The sequence below is a fragment of the Salvelinus alpinus genome, chromosome 24, assembly GCF_045679555.1.
Source record: "Salvelinus alpinus chromosome 24, SLU_Salpinus.1, whole genome shotgun sequence".
Lineage (NCBI taxonomy): Eukaryota > Metazoa > Chordata > Actinopteri > Salmoniformes > Salmonidae > Salvelinus > Salvelinus alpinus.
Genome location: NC_092109.1, coordinates 47567998 through 47592472, shown reverse-complemented (window position 1 = coordinate 47592472; position 24475 = coordinate 47567998). Strand labels below are relative to the sequence as shown.

The window sequence follows — 24475 nt, the reverse complement described above, 5'->3', positions numbered from 1 at the left end:
AAGCCCTCGTCAGTCAGAGATGGGGGGAGGAGGGGACAGGAGGAGAGTCTAGCAACGTTTTGGGTTGAGGGGGAGGTTTAGGGTCTGTTTTGGGGGGAGGTTTGGTGTCTGTTTTGGGGGGAGGTTTAGGGTCTGTTTTGGGGGGAGGTTTGGTGTCTGTTTTGGGGGGAGGTTTGGTGTCTGTTTTGGGGGGAGGTTTGGTGTCTGTTTTGGGGGGAGGTTTAGGGTCTGTTTTGGGGGGAGGTTTGGTGTCTGTTTTGGGGGGAGGTTTAGGGTCTGTTTTGGGGGGAGGTTTAGGGTCTGTTTTGGGGGGAGGTTTGGGGTCTGTTTTGGGGGGAGGTTTGGGGTCTGTTTTGGGGGGAGGTTTGGTGTCTGTTTTGGGGGGAGGTTTAGGGTCTGTTTTGGGGGGAGGTTTGGTGTCTGTTTTGGGGGGAGGGGGAGGTTTAGGGTCTGTTTTGGGGGCTGAGTGAGAGTGTGTGTGCGTTTTGGGATCTGGTTTCAGGGACTGGGGACCAACAGAGACTGCTGGTTGATCAGGGAGGCGGGTGGAGTGAGCTGATTGGTGGATAGGTCGAGGGGTGGGGGTTGATTGGTTGAGAGGATGGGAAATAAGAGTTGGTTGGTTGAGAGGTCTGGTGGTGAGAGGTGAATGGTGGATAGTCCTCGTGGTGTGAGGTGATTGGTTGATAGTCCTTATGGTGTGAGGTGATTGGTTGATAGTCCTCATGGTGTGAGGTGATTGGTTGATAGTCCTCATGGTGTGAGGTGATTGGACAGAGGAGGTGGTCAGTTTGACGGTTTCTGGAGTTGGGGGAATGAGGTCCCCATGAGCCTCACCTGATCTCCCCTCTTCTCTCTCCCCCAGTTGTCCCCCTGTCTCCCCCCATCTCACGTTGTTCTCTCCCGTCTCCCCCTCTTTCTCCCCAAGTTGTCCCCCTGTCTCCCCCCATCTCACGTTGTTCTCTCCCATCTCCCCTCGTCTCTCCCCCTGTTGTCCCCCTGTCTCCCCCCATCTCACGTTGTTCTCTCCCGTCTCCCCTCGTCTCTCCCCCTCTTCTCTCTCCCCCAGTTGTCCCCCTGTCTCCCCCCATCTCACGTTGTTCTCTCCCATCTCCCCTCGTCTCTCCCCCAGTTGTCCCCCTGTCTCCCCCCATCTCACGTTGTTCTCTCCCGTCTCCCCTCGTCTCTCTCCCCAAGTTGTCCCCCTGTCTCCCCCCATCTCACGTTGTTCTCTCCCGTCTCCCCTCGTCTCTCCCCATCTTTCTCCCTCAGGGGTTCCCTCGTCTCCCCCCATCTCACACTGGTCTCTCCCATCTCTGTGTGGCTGCTAGCTGGTCTCTCTGTCTCTCTGTCCTCCTCAGCACGTACCAGTGCTGTTAGACCAGTCAGACCAGTCAAACTGTCCTCTGTCTCTCTGTCCTCCTCAGCACGTACCAGTGCTGTTAGACCAGTCAGACCAGTCAAACTGTCCTCTGTCTCTCTGTCCTCCTCAGCACGTACCAGTGCTGTTAGACCAGTCAGACCAGTCAAACTGTCCTCTGTCTCTCTGTCCTCCTCAGCACGTACCAGTGCTGTTAGACCAGTCAGACCAGTGAAACTGTCCTCTGTGTTGTCAACAGCTGTGTGTGTGAGTGTGTGAGCTGGTGGCAGGAGAGGGTGTTGGGAGGGCTGGTCAGACATACTAGGCCAACGATCAAAGATGTCCTGGAGACCAGGGCTGCAGTGGAGGGAGGGTTCAGACTCTCTCCTCTTCTCTCTCTCCTCCTCTCTCTCTCTCTTTCTGTTTTCCTCTCTCCCTCCATCTCTCCGTGATGCAGGTCTTTTAAAAAGCCTGCTGTCACACACTGCAACACCTCTCCCTCCATCTCTCTCCTTCTCAATCCCTCCATCTCTCTCCTTCTCAATCCCTCCCTTTTCTCCCCTTTCCTCTCCCACTACATCGCTCCTCTTCTCTCTTCTTCTCTCTCCCCCCTCTCCCCGTCTCTCTGACCAGGAAGGTTCCACCTCCTCTCCACCAGTGTTCTGTGTCAGTCTGTCTGTCTGGTTAGGGTTATGGTTGTCTTTGGGTTCATCTAACAGACCGCCGTGATTGTGTTGCTGTCGCTCCGTCAAACACTGGTCATGTGTGTTTTTCCGACCGTGATCGTCTGTCTGACCCATGCTGTGGTTGGGTTGAGGTCCTTGTTGCTCTGTTTCCCCATGTTCAGGTTGGGGTCTGTCTGTCTGACCACAGTCTTGTTCGTGTTGCAGTCCCTCCGTGTGTCTCAGCAGGCTCCGCCTCTCCAGGAAGTGCTCTCCAACCAGCAGAGAGTCGCCCCACTCTGATAGGTTGAAGGACGACTCGCCCCATTGGACAGCCTCCTGTTCCTCTGCCTCCTGATTGGCTATGAGCCCGCTGCGTTGCCGCTGCTGGTTGGACAGGAGACTGGTCTCCATGACAACAGGCCCCTCCTCCTTCTCTTCCTCTGATTGGTGAGAGTCGTGGCTAAGCCCAGCCAATAAGGAGCTGTCGTACAGGCTGTCGAATAGGAAGCTGCTACTGCCGTTTAGACTTTTCTCATTGGTCACTGAGGAGCGGTGTGCGCTAGGGGGTGGGAAGGGTTCATCATCGTCATCATTATCGCCTGCCAAGATCTGGGGAGGAAGAGTACACCACCATCATTACCATCAACATCATCACCATCACTACAACCACCACCATCATCACCACCATTACCATCACCACCATCATCATCACCACCACCACCATCATCACCACCATCATCATCACCACCATCATCATCACCACCACCACCATCATCACCACCACCACCACCACCACCATCATCACCACCACCATCATCATCATCACCACCACCCTCATCATCATCACCACCACTGCAACCCCCACCATCACCATCATCATCACCACCACCATTACTACCATCACCACCATCATCACCACCACCATCACCATCACCACCATCACCACCACCACCACCATCATCACCACCACCCTCATCATCATCACCACCACTGCAACCCCCACCATCATCACCACCACCATCATCATCACCACCACCACCATCATCATCATCATCACCACCATCATCATCACCACCACCATCAATACCACCATCACCACCATCAATGTGGTGTGTGTGTGTGTGTGTGTGTGTGTGTGTGTGTGTGTGTGTGTGTGTGTGTGTGTGTGTGTGTGTACCTGGTCGTCGAGGATCTGTTCCATCTGGCTGTCAGTCAGAGAGATGTATCTGGGCGTAACGTCGTCATGGGAACCATGGGTATGGGGTTTGCCATGGATACTGTTGACTGGTGAGGGGTTCGGTGGGTTAACGTCGGTGGATTTCTCCTCTCCACCCTTCTCCCTCCTCCCTCTCTCCTCCTCTCCATCCTTCTCCCTCCTCCCTCTCTTCTCCTCTCCACCCTTCTCCCTGTTCCCTCTCTTCTCCTCTCCATCCTTCTCCCTCCTCCCTCTCTCCTCCTCTCCACCCTTCTCCCTGTTCCCCCTCTTCTCCTCTCCATCCTTCTCCCTCCTCCCTCTCTCCTCCTCTCCACCCTTCTCCCTCCTCCCTCTCTTCTCCTCTCCATCCTTCTCCCTCCTCCCTCTCTCCTCCTCTCCACCCTTCTCCCTGTTCCCCCTCTCCTCCTCTCCACCCTTCTCCCTCCTCCCTCTCTCCTCCTCTCCACCCTTCTCCCTGTTCCCCCTCTCCTCCTCTCCACCCTTCTCCCTCCTCCCTCTCTTCTCCTCTCCACCCTTCTCCCTCCTCCCTCTCTCCTCCTCTCCACCCTTCTCCCTCCTCCCTCTCTCCTCCTCTCCACCCTTCTCCCTCCTCCCTCTCTCCTCCTCTCCACCCTTCTCCCTGTTCCCCCTCTCCTCCTCTCCACCCTTCTCCCTGTTCCCTCTCTCATGCTGTGAGTTAGCTGCCTCTCTCTCCCTCCCCTCCTCTCTCTGGTCTTGTAGTAGAATCATTCTCTCAGTCTGAGTGTCCAACTCTAAACTATCCCCAAACCTTCCCTCCTCCTCATAGAGTTCTGGAGACCCACACTGATCCTCCTCTTCCACCCTCCGGTGTTTGACTACAAAAGAGAGGGCAGAGGAGAGGAAGAGGGGAGGGACAGGGGAGAGGAGGCAGGGAGGAGGGGGTACAGGGACCTCTGGTGGTGCCTTGCTCTGGAGGACGGGTGCTGACTTTGGGGTTGAAACCGAGATCGGGGCAGGGACTGGTAGGGTTTCAGGAGGAAGTTTAAACGATGTTCCTCTCCTCCTCTCCTCACTCTCTCTTTTCTCTACGCTCTTCTTCTCCCTCTCTCCCATCTTCTCTCTCTCTCCCCTCTCCTCCCTCTCCCTCCTCTCCTCCTCCCTCTTCTCCTCCTCCCTCTCCTCCTCCTCCTTCTCTCTCTCCTCCTCCTCCCTCCTCTCCTTCTCTCTCTCCTCCCTCCTCTCCTCCTCCCTCTTCTCCTCCTCCCTCTTCTCCTCCTCCCTCTTCTCCTCCTCCCTCTTCTCCTCCTCCCCCCTCTCCTCCTCCCTCTCTCTCCTCTTTGAGTGTATAGAGCGCAGTACTTTCCTCAGAGCTGTGGACGGCTGTCCTCTACATGCCTGTGCAGGAGATCTCCCTGCCACGCCCAGTCCGTCCCTCTTTACTGTCCCCCCAGAAACACTGGCCCGAGGTTCCTCCACTCGGGAGGTGGGGGCTCTGAAACGGGGAGGGTGAGAGTGGAAGGGGTGGATGGAGGGATTGAGAGGGAGATGAGGGCTACTGACTAGTTCAGCTAAGTCCTGGGTGTTTATACCTCTCCCGTCACAGACAGGAAGGTTAGGGTCTTCCTCGCTTCCTCCCTCTTCCCTCTCTCTCTGCTCACCCTTGTTAATCTGTTCTACCCTTTTCCTCTCTACCTCACTCTTCTCTCTCCCTCTCTGCTCTACCCTTTTCCTCTCTACCTCACTCTTCTCTCTCCCTCTCTGCTCTACCGCTTTCCTCTCTACCTCACTCTTCTCTCTCCCTCTCTGCTCTACCCTTTTCCTCTCTACCTCACTCTTCTCTCTCCCTCTCTGCTCTACCCTTTTCCTCTCTACCTCACTCTTCTCTCTCCCTCTCTGCTCTACCGCTTTCCTCTCTACCTCACTCTTCTCTCTCCCTCTCTGCTCTACCCTTTTCCTCTCTACCTCACTCTTCTCTCTCCCTCTCTGCTCTACCGCTTTCCTCTCTACCTCACTCTTCTCTCTCCCTCTCTGCTCTACCGCTTTCCTCTCTACCTCACTCTTCTCTCTCTCCCTCTGCTCTACCGCTTTCCTCTCTACCTCACTCTTCTCTCTCCCTCTCTGCTCTACCGCTTTCCTCTCTACCTCACTCTTCTCTCTCCCTCTCTGCTCTACCGCTTTCCTCTCTACCTCACTCTTCTCTCTCCCTCTCTGCTCTACCGCTTTCCTCTCTACCTCACTCTTCTCTCTCTCCCTCTGCTCTACCGCTTTCCTCTCTACCTCACTCTTCTCTCTCCCTCTCTGCTCTACAGCTTTCCTCTCTACCTCACTCTTCTCTCTCCCCTCTACCTCTTTCTGTTCAACCACGTTTCTCTCTCCCTCTCTCCTTCCCTCTTTCCCTCCGTCTTCCATCTCTCTCTTCTCGTTTAACCTCCTCTCTCCATCTCTCCAGGATTTGGACCGGTCCCGCTGTGTCTCAGGTGAGTCATGGTCGTTTTCCGTGGGCAGTGTCCCTGGGTCCCAGGTCACCCCCAATAGGGCGAGGTCTTGCTGGAGGAGGAGCCTGGCCTCAGACACGATTGCAATGGCTGCCTCGTGTTCTGTTAGAGCCCGCCCCCCACTGACCCAGACACACCGTAAGCTCCGCCTCTCGGCTGCCTCCCCCTCGGTCTCATCCATCGCACGACGAGAACTGGAGAGGAAGAGATCATCACCATCATCACCATCATCACCACCAGCCCTTTACAACACACTCTCCTCCCTCCTCCTAACCTCTTAAAGGGGACAGCCTTGCGTAGGGCCTTCTCCACCTCAGTGACCTTTGCCCTGGCCAGCTGGGCCACCGTAGCGAGGCCCTGGTCGTAGAGTGTTCGTGCCCTTGTTGCGCTCAGCAGTGAGACCCTGACCAGGTCGACCAGTTCCCTCTGGACCCCAAAGCTCAGCCTGGTCTGGTACTGAGACAGGAGTAACTCCAAGCTGTGCCATCCCAGCCGCCGGCAGAACACCGTTACCATGCCTACGGGACAGGAAACCACACCGTTACTATGGTTACAGCATGGTCTGGGACATGCGGGGACAGAAGTAACTAACAGAACACTGTTACCTAGAGGAGGATAAAGACTACTGTGTTTACCTGGGCAGGGCTGTGTGTGTTTACCTGGGCAGGGCTGTGTGTGTTTACCTGGGCAGGGCGGTGTGTGTTTACCTGGGCAGGGCGGTGTGTGTTTACCTGGGCAGGGCGGTGTGTGTTTACCTGGGCAGGGCGGTGTGTGTTTACCTGGGCAGGGCGGTGTGTGTTTACCTGGGCAGGGCGGTGTGTGTTTACCTGGGCAGGGCGGTGTGTGTTTACCTGGGCAGGGCGGTGTGTGTTTACCTGGGCAGGGCGGTGTGTGTTTACCTGGGCAGGGCGGTGTGTGTTTACCTGGGCAGGGCGGTGTGTGTTTACCTGGGCAGGGCGGTGTGTGTTTACCTGGGCAGGGCGGTGTGTGTTTACCTGTGCAGGGCGGTGTGTGTTTACCTGTGCAGGGCTGTGTGTGTTTACCTGGGCAGGGCTGTGTGTGTTTACCTGGGCAGGGCTGTGTGTGTTTACCTGGGCAGGGCTGTGTGTGTTTACCTGGGCAGGGCTGTGTGTGTTTACCTGGGCAGGGCTGTGTGTGTTTACCTGGGCAGGGCTGTGTGTGTTTACCTGGGCAGGGCGGTGTGTGTTTACCTGGGCAGGGCGGTGTGTGTTTACCTGGGCAGGGCGGTGTGTGTTTACCTGGGCAGGGCGGTGTGTGTTTACCTGGGCAGGGCGGTGTGTGTTTACCTGGGCAGGGCGGTGTGTGTTTACCTGGGCAGGGCGGTGTGTGTTTACCTGGGCAGGGCGGTGTGTGTTTACCTGGGCAGGGCGGTGTGTGTTTACCTGGGCAGGGCGGTGTGTGTTTACCTGGGCAGGGCGGTGTGTGTTTACCTGGGCAGGGCGGTGTGTGTTTACCTGGGCAGGGCGGTGTGTGTTTACCTGGGCAGGGCGGTGTGTGTTTACCTGGGCAGGGCGGTGTGTGTTTACCTGGGCAGGGCTGTGTGTGTTTACCTGGGCAGGGCTGTGTGTGTTTACCTGGGCAGGGCTGTGTGTGTTTACCTGGGCAGGGCTGTGTGTGTTTACCTGGGCAGGGCTGTGTGTGTTTACCTGGGCAGGGCGGTGTGTGTTTACCTGGGCAGGGCGGTGTGTGTTTACCTGGGCAGGGCGGTGTGTGTTTACCTGGGCAGGGCTGTGTGTGTTTACCTGGGCAGGGCTGTGTGTGTTTACCTGGGCAGGGCTGTGTGTGTTTACCTGGGCAGCACTGTGTGTGTTTACCTGGGCAGGGCTGTGTGTGTTTACCTGGGCAGGGCTGTGTGTGTTTACCTGGGCAGGGCTGTGTGTGTTTACCTGGGCAGGGCGGTGTGTGTTTACCTGCATACGTGGAGGCAGACTGCTGAAGAGACTGTAGCTGTCCACGGCTACAGTTGTACTTGGTTGCCACGGTACCCAGAGGAACCTCATTGACCAAGTCCTGAAGGACCAGAGTAGTGAAGAACCTGAAGAGAGAGAAAGAGCAGGGGTTAGGGTGTGTGTGTGTATTTTAATTTACCGGACATTTAAGAAATGGGGCTCTCGAGTGGCACAGTGGTCTAAGGCACCGCATCTCAGTGCTAGAGGAGTCACTACAGACCCTGGTTCGATTCCAGGCTGTATCACTACCGGCCGTGATTGGGAGTCCCATAGGGCGGCACACAATTGGCCCAGCATCGTCCGGGTTTGGGTTTGGCCCGGGGTAGGCCGTCATTGTAAATAAGAATTTGTTCTGATTTAAAAATATATATATTTAAAACATGTACCGGAACCATATGAATTGGGTGCGTAACCCATTAGGGTGTCCAACCACGGCGTTCCAACCACGGCGTTCCAACCACGGCGTTCCAACCACGGCGTTTCAACCACGGCGTTCCAACCACGGCGTTCCAACCACGGCGTAACTACTATGATGGGTTGGTATTATAACTGGGATTATCAACTACTGGGATTATCAACTACTAGGATTATCAACTACTATGATGGGTTGGTATTATAACTGGGATTATCAACTACTGGGATTATCAACTACTAGGATTATCAACTACTATGATGGGCTGGTATTATAACTGGGATTATCAACTACTGGGATTATCAACTACTAGGATTATCAACTACTATGATGGGCTGGTATTATAACTGGGATTATCAACTACTAGGATTATCAACTACTAGGATTATCAACTACTAGGATTATCAACTACTAGGATTATCAACTACTATGATGGGCTGGTATTATAACTGGGATTATCAACTACTGGGATTATCAACTACTAGGATTATCAACTACTATGATGGGCTGGTATTATAACTAGGATTATCAACTACTAGGATTATCAACTACTAGGATTATCAACTACTAGGATTATCAACTACTAGGATTATCAACTACTATGATGGGCTGGTATTATAACTGGGATTATCAACTACTGGGATTATCAACTACTAGGATTATCAACTACTATGATGGGCTGGTATTATAACTAGGATTATCAACTACTAGGATTATCAACTACTAGGATTATCAACTACTATGATGGGCTGGTATTATAACTAGGATTATCAACTACTAGGATTATCAACTACTAGGATTATCAACTACTAGGATTATCAACTACTATGATGGGCTGGTATTATAACTAGGATTATCAACTACTGGGATTATCAACTACTAGGATTATCAACTACTATGATGGGCTGGTATTATAACTAGGATTATCAACTACTAGGATTATCAACCACTATGATGGGCTGTTATTATAACTAGGATTATCAACTACTAGGATTATCAACTACTAGGATTATCAACTACTAGGATTATCAACTACTAGGATCATCAACTACTATGATGGGCTGGTATTATAACTAGGATTATCAACTACTAGGATTATCAACTACTAGGATTATCAACTACTAGGATTATCAACTACTATGATGGGTTGGTATTATAACTGGGATTATCAACTACTAGGATTATCAACTACTAGGATTATCAACTACTATGATGGGTTGGTATTATAACTGGGATTATCAACTACTAGGATTATCAACTACTAGGATTATCAACTACTATGATGGGCTGGTATTATAACTAGGATTATCAACTACTAGGATTATCAACTACTAGGATTATCAACTACTATGATGGGTTGGTATTATAACTAGGATTATCAACTACTAGGATTATCAACTTCTAGGATTATCAACTACTAGGATTATCAACTACTAGGATTATCAACTACTATGATGGGTTGGTATTATAACTAGGATTATCAACTACTAGGATTATCAACTACTAGGATTATCAACCACTATGATGGGTTGTTAATATGGGTTTTAATATGACTAGGATTGTTCCTTTGGCTACTGGACAATAATAGACTACTGGTTTCAATGGTATATAGAAGTCTTATTAAATAATACTGGTTTCAATGGTATATAGAAGTCTATATTAAATAATACTGGTTTCAATGGTATATAGAAGTCTTATGAAATAATACTGGTTTCAATGGTATATAGAAGTCTTTATTAAATAATTGCCTGCCTGTTTGGTTGGATGGATTTTGGCTAGGCTACTTTGAAGACATGCCTCATAATGTGTAGTAAAACGTTCAGGTTTCAAACATTTTAGTATTTGTTTTTTAAATGCATACTGCCTCCTGCTCATTGCAATGTGGTGTGTGACATGCTGATGACGCCTGGCTAGCTGTCTGTGCACTTGATTATTATATCTTATTTAACCTTTATTTAACTAGGCAAGTCAGTTAAGAACAAATTCTTATTTACAATGACGGCCTACCCCGGCCAAACCCAGACTTGAATGGCGAATGGAAAGCGAGCTTCAATTACCAGTTGAGAAATAAAAATGGAAGCTATTTTTAAATCATGGCCGTTAAAACTGTTTCTAACACGCAATGGCATTTAGAATTGTTCAGTAATGACTGGGCTTATAAAACCACGTTTCCTCCCGAGTGGCGCGGTGGTCTAAGGCGCTAGCTGTGCCACTAGAGATCCTGGTTCGAGTCCAGGCTCTGTTGCAGCCGGCCGCGTCCGGGAGACCAATGGGGCGACGTACAATTGGCCCAGCGTCGTCCGGGTTAGGGGAGGTTTTCTCTGGCAGGGATGTTCCTGTTCTATCGCGCACCAGCGACTCCTGTGGCGGGCTATTTACTAAACCACCAGCAGCAGCTCTCACTACATCCACTGGTATTAACAGCAATACATTTCCAGGAAACCCTGGTATGTGTGTTATGGGAAACCCTGGTGTGTGTGTTATGGGAAACCCTGGTGTGTGTGTTATGGGAAACCCTGGTGTGTGTGTTATGGGAAACCCTGGTGTGTGTGTTATGGGAAACCCTGGTGTGTGTGTTATGGGAAACCCTGGTGTGTGTGTTATGGGAAACCCTGGTGTGTGTGTTATGGGAAACCCTGGTGTGTGTGTTATGGGAAACCCTGGTGTGTGTGTTATGGGAAACCCTGGTATGTGTGGTATGGGAAACCCTGGTATGTGTGGTATGGGAAACCCTGGTATGTGTGGTATGGGAAACCCTGGTGTGTGTGTTATGGGAAACCCTGGTGTGTGTGTTATGGGAAACCCTGGTGTGTGTGTTATGGGAAACCCTGGTGTGTGTGTTATGGGAAACCCTGGTGTGTGTGTTATGGGAAACCCTGGTGTGTGTTTTATGGGAAACCCTGGTGTGTGTGTTATGGGAAACCCTGGTGTGTGTGTTATGGGAAACCCTGGTGTGTGTGTTATGGGAAACCCTGGTGTGTGTGTTATGGGAAACCCTGGTATGTGTGGTATGGGAAACCCTGGTATGTGTGGTATGGGAAACCCTGGTGTGTGTGTTATGGGAAACCCTGGTGTGTGTGTTATGGGAAACCCTGGTATGTGTGTTATGGGAAACCCTGGTGTGTGTGTTATGGGAAACCCTGGTGTGTGTGTTATGGGAAACCCTGGTATGTGTGTTATGGGAAACCCTGGTGTGTGTGTTATGGGAAACCCTGGTATGTGTGGTATGGGAAACCCTGGTGTGTGTGTTATGGGAAACCCTGGTGTGTGTGTTATGGGAAACCCTGGTGTGTGTGGTATGGGAAACCCTGGTGTGTGTGTTATGGGAAACCCTGGTGTGTGTGTTATGGGAAACCCTGGTGTGTGTGGTATGGGAAACCCTGGAGTGTGTGTTATGGGAAACCCTGGTGTGTGTGTTATGGGAAACCCTGGTGTGTGTGTTATGGGAAACCCTGGTGTGTGTGGTATGGGAAACCCTGGTGTGTGTGTTATGGGAAACCCTGGTGTGTGTGTTATGGGAAACCCTGGTGTGTGTGGTATGGGAAACCCTGGTGTGTGTGTTATGGGAAACCCTGGTGTGTGTGTTATGGGAAACCCTGATGTGTGTGTTATGGGAAACCCTGGTGTGTGTGGTATGGGAAACCCTGGTGTGTGTGTTATGGGAAACCCTGGTGTGTGTGTTATGGGAAACCCTGATGTGTGTGTTATGGGAAACCCTGGTGTGTGTGTTATGGGAAACCCTGGTGTGTGTGTTATGGGAAACCCTGGTGTGTGTGGTATGGGAAACCCAGGTGTGTGTGGTATGGGAAACCCAGGTGTGTGTGGTATGGGAAACCCTGGTGTGTGTGTTATGGGAAACCCTGGTGTGTGTGTTATGGGAAACCCTGGTGTGTGTGTTATGGGAAACCCTGGTGTGTGTGTTATGGGAAACCCTGGTGTGTGTGTTATGGGAAACCCTGGTGTGTGTGTTATGGGAAACCCTGGTGTGTGTGTTATGGGAAACCCTGGTGTGTGGTATGGGAAACCCTGGTGTGTGTGTTATGGGAAACCCTGGTGTGTGTGTTATGGGAAACCCTGGTGTGTGGTATGGGAAACCCTGGTGTGTGTGTTATGGGAAACCCTGGTGTGTGTGTTATGGGAAACCCTGGTGTGTGTGGTATGGGAAACCCTGGTGTGTGTGTTATGGGAAACCCTGGTGTGTGTGGTATGGGAAACCCTGGTGTGTGTGTTATGGGAAACCCTGGTGTGTGTGGTATGGGAAACCCTGGTGTGTGTGTTATGGGAAACCCTGGTGTGTGTGGTATGGGAAACCCTGGTGTGTGTGTTATGGGAAACCCTGGTGTGTGGTATGGGAAACCCTGGTGTGTGTGTTATGGGAAACCCTGGTGTGTGTGTTATGGGAAACCCTGGTGTGTGTGTTATGGGAAACCCTGGTGTGTGTGGTATGGGAAACCCTGGTGTGTGTGGTATGGGAAACCCTGGTGTGTGTGGTATGGTGTACCGTTTGTGTATGGCCATCTGTCGTCTCTGTCTGTCCGTCTTGGCGATCAGTTTCCCGCTAACAGACCGAGCCAAGAAGCTCTCCTGAACACCCACCAGCTCTGCTACTCTCTTATTGGATGAGCCAAGCCCCTCCCACAGACACCAGAACTGGTACCAGTCTATTGTGGTCCACTCAGCATACACAGGGGTTATCTGGGGGGTACAAACACAGGGGTTATCTGGAGGGTACAAACACAGGGGTTATCTGGAGGGTACAACCACAGGGGTTATCTGGAGGGTACAACCACAGGGGTTATCTGGAGGGTACAACCACAGGGGTTATCTGGAGGGTACAACCACAGGGGTTATCTGGAGGGTACAACCACAGGGGTTATCTGGAGGGTACAACCACAGGGGTTATCTGGAGGGTACAAACACAGGGGTTATCTGGAGGGTACAACCACAGGGGTTATCTGGAGGGTACAACCACAGGGGTTATCTGGAGGGTACAAACACAGGGGTTATCTGGAGGGTACAACCACAGGGGTTATCTGGAGGGTACAACCACAGGGGTTATCTGGAGGGTACAACCACAGGGGTTATCTGGAGGGTACAAACACAGGGGTTATCTGGAGGGTACAAACACAGGGGTTATCTGGAGGGTACAAACACAGGGGTTATCTGGAGGGTACAACCACAGGGGTTATCTGGAGGGTACAACCACAGGGGTTATCTGGAGGGTACAAACACAGGGGTTATCTGGAGGGTACAAACACAGGGGTTATCTGGAGGGTACAAACACAGGGGTTATCTGGAGGGTACAAACACAGGGGTTATCTGGAAGGAGAGAGGGGGGGGGGGTACCTGGTAGAGTGTGTGTAGGTCGTTGTCCAATACGAAGCTCTTCATGGCTCTCTGTAGATCTGAGAAGATGCCCAGTGCCTCGGCAGGAGAGAGAGAGGAGGAGAGGGTGGCAGAACCAAGGTGGGTGGGGCAGTACCTCTCTTGTCCTCCTGCCCCCCCTCTCTCATCCCCCTCTCCCCCTCTCCCCCTCTCATTACCCTCTCTTTGGATAGATATGAACTCATTCTCAATCAACCATTCCACACATGCTTCTATTGCTCCCTCCTGCACTCCTCCTCCCGTCTCCCCTCCTCCCGCCGTCATGGCGCCCCCTGGTGTAGGTGTGGTGTCATAGCGGGCGCCAGCAGCCAGCAACGTACAGGAAGCATAAAGCCTCACATCCTGAGGAGAGCTGGCCACGCCCCCAACGATGATCTGACAGGAGACAGGTAGATACTGTAGGTGACAGGTATAGGTAGATAGATGACAGGTAGATACTGTAGATGACAGGTATAGGTAGATAGATTACAGGTATAGGTAGATAGATGACAGGTAGATACTGTAGATGACAGGTATAGGTAGATAGATTACAGGTATATGTAGATAGATGACAGGTACAGGTAGATAGATGACAGGTAGATACTGTAGATGACAGGTATAGGTAGATAGACGACAGGTAGATACTGTAGATGACAGGTATAGGTAGATAGATTACAGGTATAGGTAGATAGATGACAGGTACAGGTAGATAGATGACAGGTATAGGTAGATAGATGACAGGTACAGGTAGATAGATGACAGGTACAGGTAGATAGATGACAGGTAGATACTGTAGATGACAGGTATAGGTAGATAGATGACAGGTAGATACTGTAGATGACAGGTATAGGTAGATAGACGACAGGTAGATACTGTAGATGACAGGTATAGGTAGATAGATGACAGGTACAGTTAGATAGATGACAGGTAGATACTGTAGATGACAGGTATAGGTAGATAGATGACAGGTATAGGCATATACTGTAGGTGACAGGTACAGGTATATACTGTAGATGACAGGTATAGGCAGATACTGTAGATGACAGGTATAGGCAGATACTGTAGGTGACAGGTACAGGCATATACTGTAGGTGACAGGTACAGGCATATACTGTAGGTGACAGGTACAGGTAGATACTGTAGGTGACAGGTACAGGTAGATACTGTAGGTGACAGGTACAGGTAGATACTGTAGGTGACAGGTACAGGTAGATACTGTAGGTGACAGGTACAGGTAGATACTGTAGGTGACAGGTACAGGTAGATACTGTAGGTGACAGGTACAGGTAGATACTGTAGGTGACAGGTACAGGTAGATACTGTAGGTGACAGGTACAGGTAGATACTGTAGGTGACAGGTACAGGTAGATACTGTAGGTGACAGGTACAGGTAGATACTGTAGGTGACAGGTATAGGTAGATACTGTAGGTGACAGGTACAGGTATATACTGTAGGTGACAGGTACAGGTATATACTGTAGGTGACAGGTACAGGTAGATAGATGACAGGTATAGGTAGATAGATGACAGGTAGATACTGTAGATGACAGGTATAGGTAGATAGATTACAGGTATAGGTAGATAGATGACAGGTACAGGTAGATAGATGACAGGTAGATACTGTAGATGACAGGTATAGGTAGATAGACGACAGGTAGATACTGTAGATGACAGGTATAGGTAGATAGATTACAGGTATAGGTAGATAGATGACAGGTACAGGTAGATAGATGACAGGTATAGGTAGATAGATGACAGGTACAGGTAGATAGATGACAGGTATAGGCATATACTGTAGGTGACAGGTATAGGCAGATACTGTAGGTGACAGGTATAGGTAGATACATGACAGGTACAGGTAGATAGATGACAGGTATAGGCATATACTGTAGGTGACAGGTATAGGCAGATACTGTAGGTGACAGGTACAGGTAGATACTGTAGATGACAGGTATAGGCAGATACTGTAGATGACAGGTATAGGCAGATACTGTAGGTGACAGGTATAGGCATATACTGTAGGTGACAGGTACAGGTAGATACTGTAGGTGACAGGTACAGGTAGATACTGTAGGTGACAGGTACAGGTAGATACTGTAGGTGACAGGTACAGGTAGATACTGTAGGTGACAGGTACAGGTAGATACTGTAGGTGACAGGTACAGGTAGATACTGTAGGTGACAGGTACAGGTAGATACTGTAGGTGACAGGTACAGGTAGATACTGTAGATGACAGGTACAGGTAGATACTGTAGGTGACAGGTACAGGTAGATACTGTAGGTGACAGGTACAGGTAGATGCTGTAGGTGACAGGTACAGGTAGATACTGTAGGTGACAGGTACAGGTAGATACTGTAGGTGACAGGTACAGGTATATACTGTAGGTGACAGGTACAGGTATATACTGTAGGTGACAGGTACAGGTAGATAGATGACAGGTATAGGTAGATAGATGGCAGGTACAGGTAGATACTGTAGGTGACAGGTATATACTGTAGGTGACAGGTACAGGTAGATACTGTAGGTGACAGGTATATACTGTAGGTGACAGGTATATACTGTAGGTGACAGGTATATACTGTAGGTGACAGGTATATACTGTAGGTGACAGGTACAGGTATGTGCAGGTAACTGCCAAAATAAAGGAAAGACTTGAGTAAATTAGGGATACACAGAAAGCAGGTGTGGGAAATGAAGCAATTAACATCCCATCATGCTTAGGTTTATGTATAAAAATGCTGGGTAAGCTTTGAAAAGAGGGGTGATTGTTCGGGCACGTTTGGCAGGACGCTTCTGGGAGATTCTGGAGCGGTGCCTGAGACAGCGTTTTCCACCACCATCAACAAAACACCAAATAATGGAATTTCTCCTGGAAGAATGGCGTCGCATCCCTCCGATAGAGATCCAGACACTTGTAAAATGATGGTGTTTCCTTTATTTTGGCAGTTACCTGTAGCTGTGTAAGACACATAGAGGTAGATAGAGGTACCTTCTTTGCATATGTGACACTGTGGGAAGCGCCACTGAGGACCATCTCCATTTTAAAGTAGTACATTTTCTTCTACTTCTATGAGTCAGTAAATAAACTAAAAAGGTGCATACTGCCCCCTGGAGGATGTTGTCTGAACAGGTATAAAGACAAGGTTGGTGATTTACTGCCCCCTGGAGGATGTTGTCTGAACAGGAATAAAGACAAGGTTGGTAAATTACTGCCCCCTGGAGGATGTTGTCTGAACAGGTATAAAGACAAGGTTGGTGATTTACTGCCCCCTGGAGGATGTTGTCTGAACAGGTATAAAGACAAGGTTGGTGATTTACTGCCCCCTAGAGGGTGTTGTCTGAACAGGTATAAAGACAAGGTTGGTGATTTACTGCCCCCTGGAGGATGTTGTCTGAACAGGTATAAAGACAAGGTTGGTGATTTACTGCCCCCTGGAGGATGTTGTCTGAACAGGTATAAAGACAAGGTTGGTGATTTACTGCCCCTGCAGTTACTGATTTTTTTTTCAGGGGGTATAATTCCCTTGGCTGATCCCTCCTGTTGACCTGACTACTTCAAAATGGAGAGAGTCCTCAATGACGCTGTCCATACTACAGCACTTGAGCTGTCTATCCAAGTCCAAATGTACAAAAAAAATCCATAGTTCAGGGGTTAGAGGTCAGGCTACTGTACCTCCAGGATGGCTCGGAGCATGCTGGTGGTTAGGCCCTCCCCCTCCCTCTTCACCAGGCAGCTGCTGATTGGCTGCAGAGAGCCCTGGAGAAGACACACACCCTTCTGACGCTCCGCCTCCTTACACACCAACACACTCTCCCCTAGATGAGGCAAAGGGACGAGAGGGAGAGAGGGGGTGGGGGTGGTGGGGGAGAGGGGGTGGGGGAGAGGGAGAGGGGTGGTGGGGGAGAGGGAGAGAGGGGGAGAGGGGGTGGGGGAGAGGGGTGGTGGGGGAGAGGGGGTGGGGTGGTGGGGGAGAGGGAGTGGGGTGGTGGGGGAGAGGGGGTGGGGGAGAGGGAGAGGGGTGGTGGGGGAGAGGGAGAGAGGGGGTGGGGGAGAGTGGGTGGGGTGGTGGGGGAGAGGGAGAGAGGGGGTGGGTAAGAATAGGGCGGGACATTTTCAATTGTCTTCCTGTCCTCCACCCCTCCTCAGACACAGATACACATTAAATTACAGGGATTGAAATGTTCATTAAAATCTATTTAATTCTGTGTCCTCGCCCCTCTCCTCCATCCCTTTCCTCCTCCTCACCCCTCTCCTCCATCCCTTTCCCCCTCCTCACCCCTCTCCTCCATCCCTTTCCTCCTCCTCACCCCTCTCCTCCATCCCTTTCCTCCTCCTCACCCCTCTCCTCCATCCCTTTCCTCCTCCTCACCCCTCTCCTCCATCCCTTTCCTCCTCCTCACCCCTCTCCTCCATCCCTTTCCTCCTCCTCACCCCTCTCCTCCATCCCTTTCCTCCTCCTCACCCCTCTCCTCCATCCCTTTCCTCCTCCTCACCCCTCTCCTCCATCCCTTTCCCCCTCCTCACCCCTCTCCTCCATCCCTTTCCCCCTCCTCACCCCTCTCCTCCATCCCTTTCCTCCTCCTCCCCCCTCTCCTCCATCCCTTTCCTCCTCCTCCCTCCTCTCCTCCATCCCTCTACTCCTCACCCCTCTCCTCCATCCCTTTCCTCCTCCTCACCCTGAGTGTCGACTGCCATTGAAAATACTTTGAGATGAAGCAGCCTCAGTGTACGGACGCTATTTCTCTAAAATGTTGATATTTCTTAGTGTCTGTTGTGCTATTTTTTTTTTTTTTTTTTGATTGGATAAAGAAAACCAGCTGGATGCCAATTAGTTACAGAAAATATATACAAAATAATACATAGGAATAGTCGTCCTCCCAGCGGACAAGGGAGGTGCTGTTACTGTACATGACTACACCTGCTTGGGCCAAGAAACACGAGCAATGGACATTAGACCGGTGGAAATCTGTCCTTTGTCCTTAGTCCAAATTAGAGATTTTTGTTTCTAACCGCCGTGTCTTTGTGAGACAAAAAGTAGGTGAATGGATGATCTCCACATGTGTGGTTCCCACCGTGAAGCATGGAGGAGGTATTCACTCCAGCAGTTGAAGGACGGCTGGGTATTCACTCCAGCAGTTGAAGGACGGCTGGGTATTCACTCCAGCAGTTGAAGGACGGCTGAGTATTCACTCCAGCAGAGGAAGGACGGCTGGGTATTCACTCCAGCAGTTGAAGGACGGCTGGGTATTCACTCCAGCAGTTGAAGGACGGCTGGGTATTCACTCCAGCAGTTGAAGGACGGCTGAGTATTCACTCCAGCAGAGGAAGGACGGCTGGGTATTCACTCCAGCAGTTGAAGGACGGCTGGGTATTCACTCCAGCAGTGGAAGGACGGCTGGGTATTCACTCCAGCAGTGGAAGGACGGCTGGGTATTCACTCCAGCAGTTGAAGGACGGCTGGGTATTCACTCCAGCAGAGGAAGGACGGCTGGGTATTCACTCCAGCAGAGGAAGGACGGCTGGGTATTCACTCCAGCAGTGGAAGGACGGCTGGGTATTCACTCCAGCAGTTGAAGGACGGCTGGGTATTCACTCCAGCAGAGGAAGGACGGCTGGGTATTCACTCCAGCAGAGGAAGGACGGCTGGGTATTCACTCCAGCAGTGGAAAGCCGGCTGGGTATTCACTCCAGCAGTGGAAGGACGGCTGGGTATTCACTCCAGCAGAGGAAGGACGGCTGGGTATTCACTCCAGCAGTGGAAGGACGGCTGGGTATTCACTCCAGCAGAGGAAGGACGGCTGGGTATTCACTCCAGCAGTTGAAGGACGGCTGGGTATTCACTCCAGCAGTGGAAGGACGGCTGGGTATTCACGCCAGCAGTTGAAGGACGGCTGGGTATTCACTCCAGCAGTTGAAGGACGGCTGGGTATTCACTCCAGCAGTGGAAGGACGGCTGGGTATTCACTCCAGCAGTGGAAGGAAGGCTGGGTATTCACTCCAGCAGTGGAAGGACGGCTGGGTATTCACTCCAGCAGTGGAAGGAAGGCTGGGTATTCACTCCAGCAGAGGAAGGACGGCTGGGTATTCACTCCAGCAGAGGAAGGACGGCTGGGTATTCACTCCAGCAGTGGAAGGAAGGCTGGGTATTCACTCCAGCAGTGGAAGGAGGGCTGGGTATTCACTCCAGCAGTTGAAGGAGGGCTGGGTATTCACTCCAGCAGTGGAAGGACGGCTGGGTATTCACTCCAGCAGAGGAAGGACGGCTGGGTATTCACTCCAGCAGTTGAAGGACGGCTGGGTATTCACTCCAGCAGAGGAAGGAGGGCTGGGTATTCACTCCAGCAGAGGAAGGACGGCTGGGTATTCACTCCAGCAGTTGAAGGACGGCTGGGTATTCACTCCAGCAGAGGAAGGACGGCTGGGTATTCACTCCAGCAGAGGAAGAACGGCTGGGTATTCACTCCAGCAGAGGAAGGACGGCTGGGTATTCACTCCAGCAGTTGAAGGACGGCTGGGTATTCACTCCAGCAGTTGAAGGACGGCTGGGTATTCACTCCAGCAGAGGAAGGAGGGCTGGGTATTCACTCCAGCAGTTGAAGGACGGCTGGGTATTCACTCCAGCAGAGGAAGGACGGCTGGGTATTCACTCCAGCAGTGGAAGGACGGCTGGGTATTCACTCCAGCAGAGGAAGGAGGGCTAGGTATTCACTCCAGCAGAGGAAGGACGGCTGGGTATTCACTCCAGCAGAGGAAGGAAGGCTGGGTATTCACTCCAGCAGTGGAAGGAAGGCTGGGTATTCACTCCAGCAGTTGAAGGACGGCTGGGTATTCACTCCAGCAGAGGAAGGAAGGCTGGGTATTCACTCCAGCAGTTGTTGTTGAGGAAAACTCGTTCAAGGAATCAGACAGATCTCATCAGGAATAAGGAATATGTTCATTTACAAATTACACCGTTGTTTATATAGTTCCTCTACACAGAGAGCTTAACCCCCTTCTAGGGGAGGCAAGCTAAGAAAATAGATAACGGGTAATTAGAAAACTATTACAAACGAGAACAGGTTCTAACCAGATCTCACAGCCCGTACGCCTAAGATAGAGTGATAGGATCTTTAAAACCAGAGGACACTAGATTTCTGCCTGGCTAGGTTTTCAGTGGCCTATAGATAGTGAGCTAGTAATAATTCTGGGCTCCGCGACTGTCCTGTACTGGACTCCCATCCTCCCCCTCCTCACCCTCAGTGTCGACTCCCATCCTCCCCCTCAGTGTCGACTCCCATCCTCCCCCTCCTCACCCTCAGTGTCGACTCCCATCCTCCCCCTCCTCCCCCTCAGTGTCGACTCCCATCCTCCCCCTCCTCACCCTCAGTGTCGACTCCCATCCTCCCCCTCCTCACCCTCAGTGTCGACTCCCATCCTCCCCCTCCTCACCCTCAGTGTCGACTCCCATCCTCCCCCTCCTCACCCTCAGTGTAGACTCCCATCCTCCCCCTCCTCACCCTCAGTGTCGACTCGCATCCTCCCCCTCAGTGTCGACTCCCATCCTCCCCCTCCTCCCCCTCAGTGTCGACTCCCATCCTCCCCCTCCTCACCCTCAGTGTCGACTCCCATCCTCCCCCTCAGTGTCGACTCCCATCCTCCCCCTCCTCACCCTCAGTGTCGACTCCCATCCTCCCCCTCCTCACCCTCAGTGTCGACTCCCATCCCCCCCCTCCTCACCCTCAGTGTCGACTCCCATCCTCACCCTCCTCACCCTCAGTGTCGACTCCCATCCTCCCCCTCCTCCCCCTCAGTGTCGACTCCCATCCTCCCCCTCCTCACCCTCAGTGTCGACTCCCATCCTCCCCCTCCTCCCCCTCAGTGTCGACTCCCATCCTCCCCCTCCTCCCCCTCAGTGTCGACTCCCATCCTCCCCACCCTCAGTGTCGACTCCCATCCTCCCCCTCCTCACCCTCAGTGTCGACTCCCATCCTCACCCTCAGTGTCGACTCCCATCCTCCCCCTCCTCACCCTCAGTGTCGACTCCCATCCTCCCCCTCCTCACCCTCAGTGTCGACTCCCATCCTCCCCCTCCTCACCCTCAGTGTCGACTCCCATCCTCCCCCTCCTCACCCTCAGTGTCGACTCCCATCCTCCCCCTCCTCACCCTCAGTATCGACTCCCATCCTCCCGGCGCGTCCGGCCATCTGTCTGTAGGTCAGGGGGTCGAGCAGACGGCCATTAAAGGTCGGAGTTCGTATGATAACCCTGCGTGCAGGCAGGTTGACCCCTGATGACAAGGTTGAGGTCGCCGCCAACACTCTGACCACGCCCCCTCGGAACGCTCCCTCCAACACGTCTCGCTCATCAAACGTCAAACCTGCAGAGAGGAGTGTTAACATCACATTAACATTACAACGGTGTGTTTTATGTCTGTCTGTGTGCTGTCTGTCTGTGTGCTGTCTGTCTGTCTGTGTGCTGTCTGTCTGTCTGTGTGCTGTCTGTCTGTCAGTCTGTGTGCGGTCTGTCTGTCTGTCTGTGTGCGGTCTGTCTGTCTGTCTGTGTGCGGTCTGTCTGTCTGTCTGTGTGCGGTCTGTCTGTCTGTGTGCGGTCTGTCTGTCTGTGTGCGGTCTGTCTGTGTGCGGTCTGTCTGTGTGCGGTCTGTCTGTCTGTCTGTCTGTGTGCAGTCTGTCTGTGTGCGGTCTGTCTGTGTGTACCAGCGTGGTGGAAGGCCACCCCCCAGGGCACGGTGCGTTGCAGGACCGGGTCTAACCCAGCTGGGGTGCGTCTGAGCTGGGCCAACACATCCACTACTCCCCCCTGGTCCAATGCCACAGCCTGGAGCGCTGAGCCATTCTGACCACCTGAGACGAGAGAAATACATCTGTATCACATATAGTCCATTACTGAGCAGCCAATTCTCTTCTCTAAAACGTTAAATCAACTTGCTAGACATTTCTAAAAGAGGTATATCTTCTGATAATAATAATAATAATAATAATAATAATAATAATAATAATGAAGCAATGACACAGGACTCTTTAGAAGGGAGTGTGTATATACAGTACCAGTCAAAAGTCTGGACACACCTACTCATTCAAGGGTTTTACTTTATTTTCTACATTGTAGAATAATATTGAAGACATCAAAACTATGAAATAACACGTATGGAATCATGTAGTAACCAAAAAAGGGTTAAACAAATCAAATAAATATATTTTATATTTGAGATTGTGAGTGTGTGTGAGTGTGTGTGTGTGTGTGTGTGTGTGTGTGTGTGTGTGTGTGTGTGTGTGTGTGTGTGTGTGTGTGTGTGTGTGTGTGTGTGTGTGTGTGTGTGTGTGTGTGTGTGTGTGTGTGTGTGTGTGTGTGTGTGTGTGTGTGTGTGTGTGTGTGTGTGTGTGTGTGTGTGTGTGTGTGAGTGTGTGTGTGTGTGAGAGTGTGAGTGTGTGTACCTGTGTGTGTGTGTGTGTGTGTGTGTGAGTGTGAGTGTGTGTGTGTGTGTGTGTGTGTGTGTGTGTGTGTGTACCTGTGTGTGTGTGTGTGTGTGTGTGTGTGTGTGTGTGTGTGTGTGTGTGTACCTGTGTGTGTGTGTGTGTACCTGAGTGTGTACCTGTGTGTGTGTGAGTGTGAGCGTGTGTGTGTGTGTACCTGTGTATGAGTGTGTGTGTGTGTGTGAGTGTGTGTGTACCTGTGTGTGTGTGTGTGTGTGTGTGTGTGTGTGTGTGAGTGTGAGTGTGTGTGTGACTGTGTGTGTGTGTGTGTGAGCGTGTGTGTGTACCTGTGTGTGAGTGTGTGTGTGAGTGTGAGTGTGTGTGTACCTGTGTGTGTGAGGTTGTAGAACGCTCTAGCAATGCTGTCAGACAGTTTCTCACACCAGCTCTTGGAAGGACAGAACAGGAGGACAGAGTGACCCTCACTCACTGTCTCATAACATAGAGACAGTATGTGGTCCTCATCTCCCTACACACACACACACACACACACACACACACACACACACACACACACACACACACACACACACACACACACACACACACACACACACACACACACACACACACACACACACACACACACACACACACACACACACACACACACACACGTTACATATTTAAAGGTCATCACACTGTGTCAATAATTCCTCTGATGTTTTGTGGAGCAGGCAGCTTCATTAAATAGTACCCGCAAAACACCAGTCTCAACGTCAACAGTGAAGAGGCGACTCCGGGATGCTGGCCTTCTAGGCAGAGTTCCTCTGTCCCATGTCTGTGTTCTTTTGCCCATCTTAATCTTTTATTTTTATTGGCCAGTCTGAGATATGGCTTTTTCCTTGCAACTCTGCCTAGAAGGCCAGCATCCCGGAGTCGCCTCTTCACTGTTGACGTTGAGACTGGTGTTTTGCACTAACTATTTAATGAAGCTGCCAGTTGAGGACTTGTGAGGCATCTGTTTCTCAAACTAGACACTCTAATGTACTTGTCCTCTTGCTCAGTTGTGCACCGGGGCCTCCCACTCCTCTTTCTATTCTGTTTAGAGACAGTTTGCGCTGTTCTGTGAAGGGAGTAGTACACAGCGTTGTACGAGATCTTGAGTTTCTTGGCAACTTCTCGCATGGAATAGCCTTCATTTCTCAGAACAAGAATAGACTGACGAGTTTCAGAAGAAAGTTATTTGTTTCTGGACATTTTGAGCCTGTAATCGAAACCACAAATGCTGATGCTCCAGATACTCAATTAGTCTAAAGAAGGACAGTTTTATTGCTTCTTTAATCATGACAAGTTTTCAGCTGTGCTAACAATTGCAAAAGGGTTTTCTAATGATCAATTAGCCTTTAAAAAGATAAACTTGGATTAGCTAACACAACGTGCCGTTGGAACACAGGAGTGATGGTTGCTGATAATGGGCCTCTGTACGCCTATGTAGATATTCCATTAAAGAATCAGCCGTTTCCAGCTACAATAGTCATTTACAACATTAACAATGTCTACACTGTATTTCTGATCAATTTAATGTTATTTTAAATGGACAGAAAATGTGCTTTTCT

At 51.0% G+C, this 24475-nt stretch overlaps 1 protein-coding gene across 1 annotated transcript in view; it reads right to left on the bottom strand.

Moving 5' to 3' along the window:
- polq (polymerase (DNA directed), theta) overlaps positions 1 to 24475 on the bottom strand; it is an 80656-nt gene that overhangs the window by 32522 nt on the left and 23659 nt on the right. Inside the window, 13 exon segments of the mRNA XM_071363258.1 lie at positions 1 to 74; positions 77 to 1058; positions 1160 to 2634; positions 3203 to 3399; positions 3853 to 5891; positions 5972 to 6215; positions 7629 to 7753; positions 12581 to 12774; positions 13426 to 13839; positions 17119 to 17261; positions 21590 to 21802; positions 22140 to 22286; positions 23244 to 23385. The exon segment at positions 1 to 74 is cut by the window's left edge and continues 203 nt beyond it. Coding sequence (XP_071219359.1) covers positions 1 to 74; positions 77 to 1058; positions 1160 to 2634; positions 3203 to 3399; positions 3853 to 5891; positions 5972 to 6215; positions 7629 to 7753; positions 12581 to 12774; positions 13426 to 13839; positions 17119 to 17261; positions 21590 to 21802; positions 22140 to 22286; positions 23244 to 23385 — 6389 coding nt within the window.